The sequence below is a fragment of the Notolepis coatsorum genome (genome assembly GCF_963971535.1).
Source record: "Notolepis coatsorum genome assembly, chromosome: 1".
NCBI classification, from domain to species: domain Eukaryota; kingdom Metazoa; phylum Chordata; class Actinopteri; order Aulopiformes; family Paralepididae; genus Notolepis; species Notolepis coatsorum.
In genome coordinates, this window is record NC_140165.1 from 238,516,841 (window position 1) to 238,529,234 (window position 12,394).

Sequence of the window (12,394 nt, forward strand, 5' to 3'; positions counted from 1 at the left end):
ACCACAGTATTCACAGTATTACACCACAGTATTACACCACAGTATTACACCACAGTATTACACCACAGTATTCACAGTATTACACCACAGTATTACACCACAGTATTACAGCACAGTATTACAGCACAGTATTACACCACAGTATTACACCACAGTATTCACAGTATTACACCACATTATTACAGCACAGTATTACACCACAGTATTACACCACAGTATTACACCACAGTATTACACCACAGTATTCACAGTATTACACCACATTATTACAGCACAGTATTACACCACAGTATTACACCACAGTATTACACCACAGTATTACACCACAGTATTACAGCACAGTATTACAGCACAGTATTACAGCACAGTATTACACCACAGTATTACACCACAGTATTACACCACAGTATTACACCACAGTATTCACAGTATTACACCACATTGTTACACCACAATATTACACCACATTGTTACACCACAATATTACACCACAGTATTACAGCACAGTATTACACCACAGTATTACAGCACAGTATTACAGCACAGTATTACACCACAGTATTACACCACATTGTTACACCACAGTATTACACCACAGTATTACAGCACAGTATTACACCACAGTATTACAGCACAGTATTACACCACAGTATTACACCACAGTATTCACAGTATTACACCACATTGTTACACCACAATATTACACCACAGTATTACAGCACAGTATTACAGCACAGTATTACACCACAGTATTACACCACATTGTTACACCACAATATTACACCACAGTATTACAGCACAGTATTACAGCACAGTATTACACCACAGTATTACACCACATTGTTACACCACAGTATTACACCACAGTATTACAGCACAGTATTACAGCACAGTATTACACCACAGTATTACACCACAGTATTACAGCACAGTATTACACCACAGTATTACACCACAGTATTACAGCACATTGTTACACCACAGTATTACACCACAGTATTACACCACAGTATTACAGCACATTGTTACACCACAGTATTACACCACAGTGTTACACCACAGTATTACACCACAGTATTACAGCACATTGTTACACCACAGTATTACACCACAGTGTTACACCACAGTGTTACACCACAGTGTTACACCACAGAATCACACTGGTGGTCACTGAGTAGCTCCACTGTCAAACATACCATACTATACCATACCGTACATACTGTATCATACCGTAACATATCAAATACTAATATGATATGTTATGGTATGGTACAGTATAGTATGGTATAGCATGGTATGATATGATAATCATGTCATATCATACCATACTATATCATACTATACCATATCATATCATACCATAGCATATCATATCATACTATACCATATCAACCATACCATACACATACAATATCATTAGCAAACCATACCATACTATACCGTGCCATACCATATCATACTTTGCGTACAATATGGCTCGGGATCGGTGGCTCAAGGAGCTGGTATGCCTGGACTATGAAAGGCTAAGGCAGGGGTCGGCAATTAGGTCTGGCCACGGGCCAAATTTTCCCCAAGCCATTGAATGGTGGGCCAGGACCAAAAATGGCTAATTTAATATAATGATAGTGAAAAATGCAGCACCGCGGCGGGTGCATACACATAATAATAATAATAATAATAATAATAATAACTTTATTTGTATAGCACTTTTCATACAGAGGTTGCAGTTCAAAGTGCTTCAAAACAGTACACAAAAAAATACAGGCATAAGCGAGCATGATGCACTCGCAAATGGGGGACCCTGATGTAAACAAGACAAACGTCTTTCTCTGGTCTGCATCCCCTTAATAATTGTGTGTATTGAGCCGTACTATATTGTACCCATTCTGCAATCTGTTAATAAAGTTTTCATTCATTCATTCATGAACAGCAGATCAGCTGTTGCAGATCACTGCGGCGAGTGATGAACAGCAGATCAGAATGCATGAAAACTAGGGATGTCCGATATTATCGGCCTACCGATATTATCGGCCGATATCGGCATTAAAATGTGATATCGGAAAATATCGGTATCGGTTTTCCAATTTTATTTTATTTTTCTTTACATTTCTATAACCTTTATTTACCCAGGCAAGCAAGTAAGAACAAATTCTGATTTTATTTATTGTCAAAAGTATGCATAATGTTGTGTTAATTCCACAACAAGAGATATGTAATGTTAATTACCTGAAATTATTCTATTTTTTGGGGGGGGAAACCCTGCATATATCGGTTGATATCGGTATTGGAAATTAAGAGTTGGACAATATCGGTATATCGGTATCGGTAAAAAAGCCAATATCGAGCATCCCTAATGACAACACGACTCACCATAACTGCCCTGGGCTTGTTTCAGTCCTCCAAAATCCCTGCTAATGTTTGAAACATGTCAAATATCCACTCGCCGCCCTCCAATTCCAGATTGGCCTTGCATGCAGCTACTTTATCTGCCAACTTGAACACAGTTGTCTGCTATCTTGTCGCCACATACTATGCAGAGAGGACCTCGGCACGCAAGAATCACCGACCTGTTGCGATAAACCCGTATTTTAAGTAACTCCTTTTTATTAAAAGAAGCTTTATGTGTCTTGGAGGTCGTAGGCTCCTCTTCTGGCTCCTCAGTTGGTATTTCCCTGTTGCAAAGAAGCTATCCAAAGACGTTGTTTTGTTTTTGCACACATTTTTGCTAACCTTAATCGCTCGCATCCCGAACGCGGAAGTGAAAGTGTGGAAAATATACACGCGGCCCAGTGGGACTATTCCATTGGTTCTCCCAGTCCACGTGACCATTTCTAGCATTTCAATTGGCTATAGTGACAGACATATTATGATGAATAGATAAATACAGCTCCACAAAGACACTCTGGCGTCACGAGTGAATATTTCCCGTGCGTAAAATAAAAAAGGCCGCCTATTGCCGACCCCTGGGCTAAGGACTACGGACTGACCCATATTTTTCAAACCAATCAAGGAATTCAAACTGGCCACCTTTGAATCCCAATCTCACTTCTCTAACCACCAGGGTTGTTTTCCTACAGTGCACAACCCCTCAGGGGGAAAGAGATGCTCCTCTCTCTACCTGCTCTCTCGGAGTTGGCGATGCCGGCCGTGAAGATGCCCAGGAACCAATCCAGGGAGTACTGGTACATGGGGTCCACGTTGGACAGGTCCGACACGCAGAAGAAGATGATCTGGGTTCGCACGGCCACGGGGACATACTCCTGCCGCGTGGCATCGATGTCTCTCTCCGTCTCCTCCGCCACCATCACTTTAGCCTGGCAGTGACATCGTCATTTTCATTTTATTCAAAGTGACTTACAAGTTGTGTACAACAGGTCAGCAGGAAGAGTACAACTCTGGCAGCTAAAGGTAAGTAACATTGCTCATCAAACAGTGCTGAACTTGAGTGCTACATTCTTGAGTGCATAGTAGCATGGCCGTAGCCAGCTATGAGGTCACCGAGGTCTGGACGCGTGTAGCTTTATGCCAAGCAAGCAGTGCAAAAATTTACCGTAGTGGCATGCAGTAATGCGCCTTTCATTTTCCGCCGCCCAGCGCCCAGGTCGCGCGGAAATAGGCTGTCTATTGCCATTCTCTTTGACAAACTCTAACCTTAACCAGCTCCTTAACAACGCCTAAACTTAACCGTTCTAACCTTAACCAACTCCGAAACAATGCCTAACCTTAACCTTAACCTTAACCATGCCTAACCTTAACGATAGAAATTATATTGCCATTCTCTTTGACAAACTCTAACCTTAACCAGCTCCTTAACAGCGCCTAAACTTAACCGTTCTAACCTTAACCAACTCCGAAACAATGCCTAACCTTAACCTTAACCTTAACCGAAAGAATACACGTTAAAAAAAAATCACGTTAAAAAATATTTTCGATGGGATTCGAACTCGCCAGCAAACAAGCCATAGGATCCACAGCCATGTGTCCTTGCCAATTGAGCTATTGCTAGATACTGAATAAGGGGCGGTGACTTATATATATTGAGCTCCGCTCGTGTCGGATCTCATGCGCATGCGCGGGCACCTCGCGCGAGCACGCCGGCGCACGCACGCACCTGAGCGAGCACGCCGCCGCCGGTGCACGCACGGTAGCATTTGTCTGAAAAGAAGGGCGCTTTACCGCACTAGCGTGCGGTGACGAATGCGGAAGCATTTTTGCACTGCTTGCTTGGCATTAACGTACAGGCGGTCTGGACCTCGGTAACTATTTGTAACTATTAAAACTAAAACTATTTTTTTTTATATATTCTTTTACAGTTTGGTCAACGACCGGCCCACTACTAGAGGCTGGGACAGCGGCCCATTGGTACTGACTGACACTGGGCTGGCCCAATCACATCTCTTACTAAGCACCCCCCCACCAGTCGTGCAGGTACATGACTGAGAGGGGGCTGTGGTACATGACTGAGATGGGGCTGTGGTACATGACTGAGAGGGGGCTGTGGTACATGACTGAGAGGGGGCTGTGGTACATGACTGAGAGGGCGCTGGTACATGACTGAGAGGGGGCTGGTACATGACTGAGAGGGGGCTGGTATACAGGACTGAGAGGGGGCTGGTACATGACTGAGAGGGGGGCTGGTACATGACTGAGAGGGGGCTGGTAGATAACTGAGAGGGGGCTAATACATGACAGAGGGGGGCTGGTACATGACTGAGAGGGGGCTGTGGTACATGACTGAGAGGGGGCTGGTACATGACTGAGAGGGGGCTGGTACATGACAGAGGGGGGCTGGTACATGACTGAGATGGGGCTGTGGTACATGACTGAGAGGGGGCTGTGGTACATGGCTGAGATGGGGCTGTGGTACATGACTGAGAGGGGGCTGTGGTACATGACTGAGAGGGGGCTGTGGTACATGACTGAGAGGGGGCTGGTACATGACTGAGGTGGGGCTGTGGTACATGACTGAGAGGGGGCTGGTAGATGACTGAGAGGGGGCTGGTACATGACTGAGAGGGGGCTGGTATACATGACTGAGAGGGGGCTGGTACATGACTGAGAGGGGGCTGGTATACATGACTGAGAGGGGGCTGGTACATGACTGAGAGGGGGCTGGTATACATGACTGAGAGGGGGCTGGTATACATGACTGAGCGGGGGTTGTGGTACATGACTGAGAGGGGGCTGGTATACATGACTGAGAGGGGGCTGGTATACATGACTGAGAGGAGGCTGGTACATGACTGAGAGGGGGCTGGCTGGTACATGACTGAGAGGGGGCTGGTACATGACTGAGAGGGGGTACCATGTATTGTGCATCATTGTAGGTCAAACCATTAAAAAGTTAACTTCCACAGCAGCCATTTTGGATTTTGGTCTCTCACAAATTGTCCCCGCCTTTTTTTAAATACACCCGGCTAAATTTGTTTATTAACCCTCCTAGATGACAAATCCATTGAGAAACAAAGTGCCACAGATGACCCAACTACTAGGTCCATATCGTATCATCATAATATTATTTAAAAAATCATTAGGATAAGGGTTCGCTTGATAAAGATGCAAATTTTGATTTGATTAGATTTGTATTTGGAAATTAAAAACACATCATAAAAACAAATTATCTTGACCAATTTGTATTCCTGAGGATATCACCTAAAAGCATTAATTAAAACACTTATTTCCAAGGTGGTCCTCGATGGAAGACATAAAAACACAGCACACACATATAGCCTACTCAACTGCAAATTTTTGCTCAACTGCAAAAATGTATGCCTACTTATGTATTAGCCTACAGGGGAAAACACATTCACAACAGGCAGCAAAGTTTATTTTCAGCCAAGTATGGTAATAAGGTAACTATTAGGATATGGTATGGATTACTTACTCTTATAACTTATTACTATCTGTGGTAGCTCTAGTCTCCACCTACACAAATAGTTTTTGTGCTGTCCATTGAGCATGCACCTTCACATGGTAGGCACATTAACTATAGGTCAAACTCCCCAAACAAACAAGCACACCATTGATTTAATTGCTATATAAATCACACATACAAAGATCTAACTATTACTCCTCTCTGAACATGAATATAAAACAAAATGGTGATCTATTAACTGTGTAAACCTTATGCAATATTCATCATTGATATTTGGATACTTGAAATCTGTATGAACTGAGTAGTTAGTAGCAAATTAAATAAGATGGAACAGCTCCATACATTAATTGAATAAACAACTATTTGCTCATTACCAGTATGGTAATGATTAAATTGTACAGCTTTTTCTTTGTCAGGGAATTCCAACCATTCTGGACCTGAATGTACCAGTTAATTGTAATCATCTCTCTCTCCTTATGTCTAGTCAAGCCAGGTTATGGAGGAGAGACAGGGATGAACAGGCTATAGACTACTTTGCCCATCCTGAGCTTGCTATGATGCAGGTGTTTTTACATCACCACCCAAAACAAGATTCAGCCAAGAGCGAGTGAGTACACTGGTCCACTTGTCCATGGCACTTACTACGCAGCTTTGTAGTGGTTTGGGGGAATAGTACAGTAGGTACGCATATTTAAGGGGACCGCAAGGATGGTGTACTGGTGGGTGGTGTCCGACCGATTATGGTGGGCCGGTCTGGGCCAAAAAAATAAATGGACCTCCCTAATTTCTAAACCCTGGCTACGGCCCTGCATAGTAGTAAAGACATAATAGTATTAGCATAGTAGGTAGTAGGCTAGTAGTAGGTATGCCAGGTCAAGGACCTTGAAGTGGATTTGTGCGGCAGTGGAAAGCCAAGCCAGTGCAGCTCTCTGAAAAGCTCTGCTACTGGAACAGGCTTATAGGTATATCAATGGCACATCTATAAAGTATGATGTCTGGTGGAGAAGCTCACATGTGTTTCAGGTCACAGATGCACAAAGGAGAGAGGACTTAGTTATAAGTTATAGCTGCTGGCAAAGGAGAGAGGACTTAGTTATAAGTTATTGTCATGGTTTTTGCTTTATTTCACCTTTCTGTGAGGGACAGCTGTCTATTTTCATCTCCTGTGAGGGATAGCTGTCAATCCCTGGGCCCTCCTTTATCAACAATGCGTAGAAACTGTTCTATTTCCGTTCTTACGCATGGAATTTAGAATGTGTGTACGCACAGGTTTATCACACGTGCGTACAGAGGTCCTACGCACACCTGCAAGTACTCTGTGTTGATAAATGCCACTTGTTCTACGCTCTGTGCTCGTGCACGATTTTAAGTATTTGCATATAGAACCGCCCGTAATTAACCATATATGGTAGAGAAACACCCCCATGAAATGTGAAAAAATGGACTAAGCTGAGCGAACGCATGTTATGGGAGAAATACGCGACAGGCTGACAGACGTGTACACAGTGATGTCGGATATGATATCTATTAACTTCCTAAAGACCATTGCTGCCTGGGCAGCGCAAAACACTAATAAAGACCGTTAACCACTGTTTGCCGTTGGTGTCATTAATAACCATGCTGGAATATGACTGCCTTTTTTCCGTTTTGTTCGATTAATACCCAGGGATTAAAGTTCTCCGTCAATTTGATTCCAAATCGCGATGGATTTTCGGAAAATGTTCTACCTGCATGGTTTAATATGATTTGTAGAGGCATACAATCTATTTTGATGTCGGTATTAGGTAGCCTATATAAATTATATATAATAGCATAGCCTACATTATGCAACATAATTTGCGCATAACGCAGCATGGCACAGACACGTCACACGGAGCCCCGCGAAGACTGCATACAGTAAACGAACTTGATCGTTACTATAACTGTTGTCCTTGTATCTTTACTGTAACTGAGGGGTACAATTCCCTGACTGTATTGATAAGTATGGTATCATTAAACCACTACCGCTTTATGTACTTTAACTACTGGCCACACAGTACATGATATAGATATGATGAACACTTTCCCACCATGAAACCAAGTCCACACAAATGTATAAGTCGAATATTTAATATATAGCAAAGGGTATATACAACGTTCACTTAATGACATTTATGATTTGAATGCACTTGTAAGGCAAATGAGTATTCGTAGGCAAATCAACATTGAATGTCCAATCTCTGGTTACGCAGGAAGCAAGTATACAACCTGGTTCCTTAGGGAACTATAGCGATGGCACTTAATGATTATAGCTGGATACACTAAAGGGGGTCCCGCTGGTTGTAAGTCAGTAGGGGGGGGGGGGTTAGGAGAGCCGCTGGCGATATCCCATCTGGCCAACGATTTCTTGGGAGAATTCAGAGTGCTGAACACGGTGCCCACAGAACCTTGGTCCACAGATGAATACCGTTGGGCCCTCTTGTAGACGGTAGCTGCCGGTCCACAACGAAGAGACGTGAGGCGACCTCACTCGGGGTAGAGCGCCGTCTCACCTGGACTCCTCTCGGGGGTAGTTCCAACACTTACCAGTGTTGGCTGTTATCCATGGCATAATCAAAGCACCCAAAGCAAGTAGATAATCCAAGCCGTGTAGGGCTCGCCGTCGTCCGGGTAAGGTAATCCAATGTGCAGGTCCACTCGTCCTAGCCCAGAACTCCTCGGATGGAAGCACCACACGTGGTCTGCCCAGCCTGGTTAAGACTCTAGATAACGCGAGGAAACGATGGGGGTACTGCTCACTTTATAACTCTAACCGAACGATGCACCATACATAATAGACTATTATTAACTTAATAGAAATACGTCCCACTCGACGGTATAGTGCCAAACTATGACAATTCAACTATTAATCCACACGATGTCTCAATGCCATTCTGAGGCCAAGTTGACCATACTGCACCACACGTGTATCGTGGGTGAGGCTTAACGTCTTGCCACTAGGTTGGAGGGTAAAGAACTAAGGGCTAAGGGACTAAAAGGAAGTTCTACTTTACTTGCGCCATATATATATGCGCTGTGAACAAATAGTACCATTCGTATTTCGCCAGACGTATTCCTACGCGGAACCGGGCTAGTAACGACATGTTCGTCGGCACGATTGAACTTGAACCAAGGGGCTTGGCTGCTGGCGCCAAGTTCTTGTCCAATGAGAGAATGAAACTATTATGGGCTGTTAGTAGACTAAAGGGATATTCAGTGTATATGTACAAGGAATATACAAGGGATATCAAACGATATACAAATACTATTAAATATATATCCATAAATAAATATATATATTCGGTTTAATCTGATCCTTCACAACAGCCGCCCCCTAATTAGTCCCACCTAATTAGCTAAGCAGAGACAGATTAATCGCACTGTCTACCACTCAAGGTCCGCTGTAAGGGTCAGTCAACTCACAAAGTCATGGGGTCATGGTCGTCATCGATAGTGTCTGGGAGTCTGGGCAGTTCTATTAGCCTCGCCACGGGTCGTGTGTAAGTTCGCCCTTGGACGAGCACCTCAGCTGCTCGGACCTTGCCATCGGCACCGGTGATCACTTTGCTTACGCGGCCAGCCGGCCACATAGCTCTGGGTAGTGACTGGTCGATAATCATGACGACTGTTCCTTCTGTCAAATTGTCTCTCTCTTTTACCCACTTCTGGCGGGTCTGTAGAGACGGTAGGTAGTGGAGTAGAAAGCTGTTCCAAAACTTGTCAGCTAGTACTTGACTGTACCTCCACATTCTTCGGCCGTTCGCTTCTTCAGGCCTGTACATTGTCTGGGGTAGCGCGGGGTCCAGCCGCCCCATCAAGAGTGTGTTGGGGGTGACTGGGTCGACATCTGCTATATCACTGGAGACGTAGCCGAGGGGCTTGGAGTTCAATACTCCCTCGATCTCCGTGAGGACTGTCATTAGGACTTCTTCCGCTACAGTCTGGGCCCCAAGCACGGCGTACAGGGCTGTCTTTATAGAACGTACTTCTCGTTCCCAGGTTCCACCGAAGTGGGGTGCGTTCGGGGGATTAAACTGGAAGTCAATCTGGGATGGAGCGAGGTGGGTCTTAAGTTCTGGGCCCATAGCTTGGAAGCTCTCTCAGCTCTCTTTCTCCGCCTTTGAAGTTTGTCCCGTGATCAGACAACAACGTAGACGGTTTTCCTTTCCGTGATGTGAATCTTCGGAAGGCCATAAGGAATGAGTCTGTGCTCATGGTTGGAAGGAGTTCGATATGTATCGCTCTGGTGGTCATGCATTTGAATACAATACCCCACCGCTTCTCGGTTCCTCTTCCTTTCTTTATATACAACGGGCCAAAACAGTCCATGCCTGTGGAGTGGAATGGCTTGTCGCCGAGTCGGAGGCGACAGGGAGGTAGGTCAGCCATCCGGGGTATGCTGGGCTGCGCGCGCCACTTTCGGCAGTCTAGACAGGTTCGCTGGAAGCGTTGCACTGCTTCTCTTCCTTGAAGTATCCAATAGCGACGTCTGATCTCCGCGAAGACTCTCTCTGCTCCTGCGTGGTGTACATCCTCGTCGTATTTCTTTATGATCAGCTCTGTGACCTTGTGTCGGCTGTTCAAGACTATCGGGTACTTAATGTCATCCGGTAGATTGGGGGCCCTCCGCAGACGACCACCCACTCTGATGAGATTATGGGCGTCGCTCTCGGGTGCCAGGTGGAGCAATCTGCTGTCTGATGGGACGGGCTTTCCTCCCTGTAGACAGTCTAGCTCGTCGGGGAACGAGTCTCTCTGGGCTCGTTGTAGTAGAAGAAGTTCTGCTTCTTCGTAGTCAGCTGCTGAAATGTCGGCAGTGGGCTGAATCTCTGGGTGGTGCCACAGGAATGTCTTTAGCTGCGCACTCTGTAGGGTAATGCAATCATCTATGTTGGGGTCTGTGGAGGCGACTGTGCTCAGTCCACAGAACATAGGTTTCTTGTTCTCAGCCTCCTCTTTACTCGCTTCCCGTGGGGTGGGCGTAGGCCACTCTTCTTCCGGGAGCTTGAGGAACTCTGGTCCGTCACTGTAGATGTTGCGACGGGTGAGGTCATCTAGGGACATTCCCCGGGTGATGACGTCAGCTGGGTTGTGTTTGGTGTCCACATACCGCCAGCTCGCTGTTTCTGTTAACTCTTGAATCTCGGTGACTCTGACTCCCACGAAGACTTTGTATCTGCAGGAATCAGACTTGATCCATGTGAGTACTGTCGTGGAATCTGACCACAAGATTGTTCTGTGCACCGGAATGGTGAGTTCACGTTGGATTAACGTGGCTAGATGCGCTCCTGCTAGGGCTGCGCAGAGCTCTAGACGCGGGATAGATTGTTGCTTTCGTGGGGCTATTCTTGAGCGAGCCAGGATGAAAGCGGTGTGTATCTCTCCTCCCTTCTCTTGGGCACGCAAGTAGGCCACTGATCCATAGGCTACTTCGGAGGCGTCGCTGAAGACGTGTAGATCCATCTTGCATGTCTCTGGCCTCACTGTGGGTGGGAAGTAGCTGCGGCGTATATTGACGCCTGGGAGTGAGCGGAGTTCCGTCTCCCACTCTCTCCATGTGGAGGCAAGGGGTGCGGGTATTGGGTCGTCCCAGCCCTGGTCCTTGTCCCATAGTGCTCGTACAATCATCTTTGCCCTGGTGGTGTAAGGTAGAATACATCCCAACGGGTCATATTGTCTGGCGAGTGTTCTGTACACACTCCGTCTGGTGGTCGGTATCGCCGTCGACCTTCCCTGCTCCGTGGTCAGGGGTTTGTGTCTATAGTGGAGCGAGTCTGTTTTGAAGCGCCAGACTAATCCTAGTGTCATTTCTTGGGCTTCTCCTGGGATGGTCGCCATCCAGGTCTCGCTGCTGGCAGCCTTGTCCGCGGGGGAGAGGCTGCGCAATACGTGCGGGTCGCTGCTGGCCCACTGCCTGAGATCAAAGCCGCCTTTGATCAGGGAGGCGCGGAGCAGCGCACGGCGTCGCCAGTCAATCTTCTTTATGTGTCCCGCTGTGATTGGCTTGTCCATCTCAGCGCGGTACACAGTCTCTTGAGCGGGGTCTTTGGCTAGGCGCCGCTCTGTGTTCAATAGATACCGCTCCGTAGCTTCTTTCGTGGCGTGAAAGGTGGGCATTCCCTCTCGCCTCAGGAGTGGAGTTGCGTATCTCATCACTCCGCCGACTGTGACTCTCTTTGTCCCTTGCTCGAGGAGGTTTATGGCGTAATTGTCTTCTTTAGAACGAATGTCTTTCTTTTCGTTCTTAAAGGGCATTGTCTCTAGTGTCCATAGCCTCTCGACATGCTGCAGGAGAGTGGTGTCTTCTTCTGTCACTCTGGAGTGGAGGCAGCTAGTGGCTGCTGTTCGGTTGAGAGATTTAGCGAGGGGGCCTTGTAGTGTCCATCCTAGGCGGGTCTCGACTGCTGCAGGACAGCCTCTGGGTCCTGTATGGACCCGGTCTATCGGGACTATGAGGTCTGCATGGTCGGAGCCTATCAGCAGGGTCGGGGTGGCGCCGTC

The 12,394-nt window shown here is 46.3% G+C and overlaps 1 protein-coding gene across 1 annotated transcript in view; it reads right to left on the reverse strand.

Moving 5' to 3' along the window:
* The window catches only part of LOC311224391 (dynein axonemal heavy chain 1-like), a gene marked incomplete at both ends in the record, with an annotated part of 190,100 nt that overhangs the window by 26,433 nt on the left and 151,273 nt on the right, over positions 1 to 12,394 (reverse strand). The window contains one exon of the mRNA XM_084309358.1: positions 3,119 to 3,314. Within this exon, the coding sequence (XP_084165484.1) occupies positions 3,119 to 3,314 (196 nt within the window). The remainder of the gene's footprint in view (positions 1 to 3,118; positions 3,315 to 12,394) is intronic.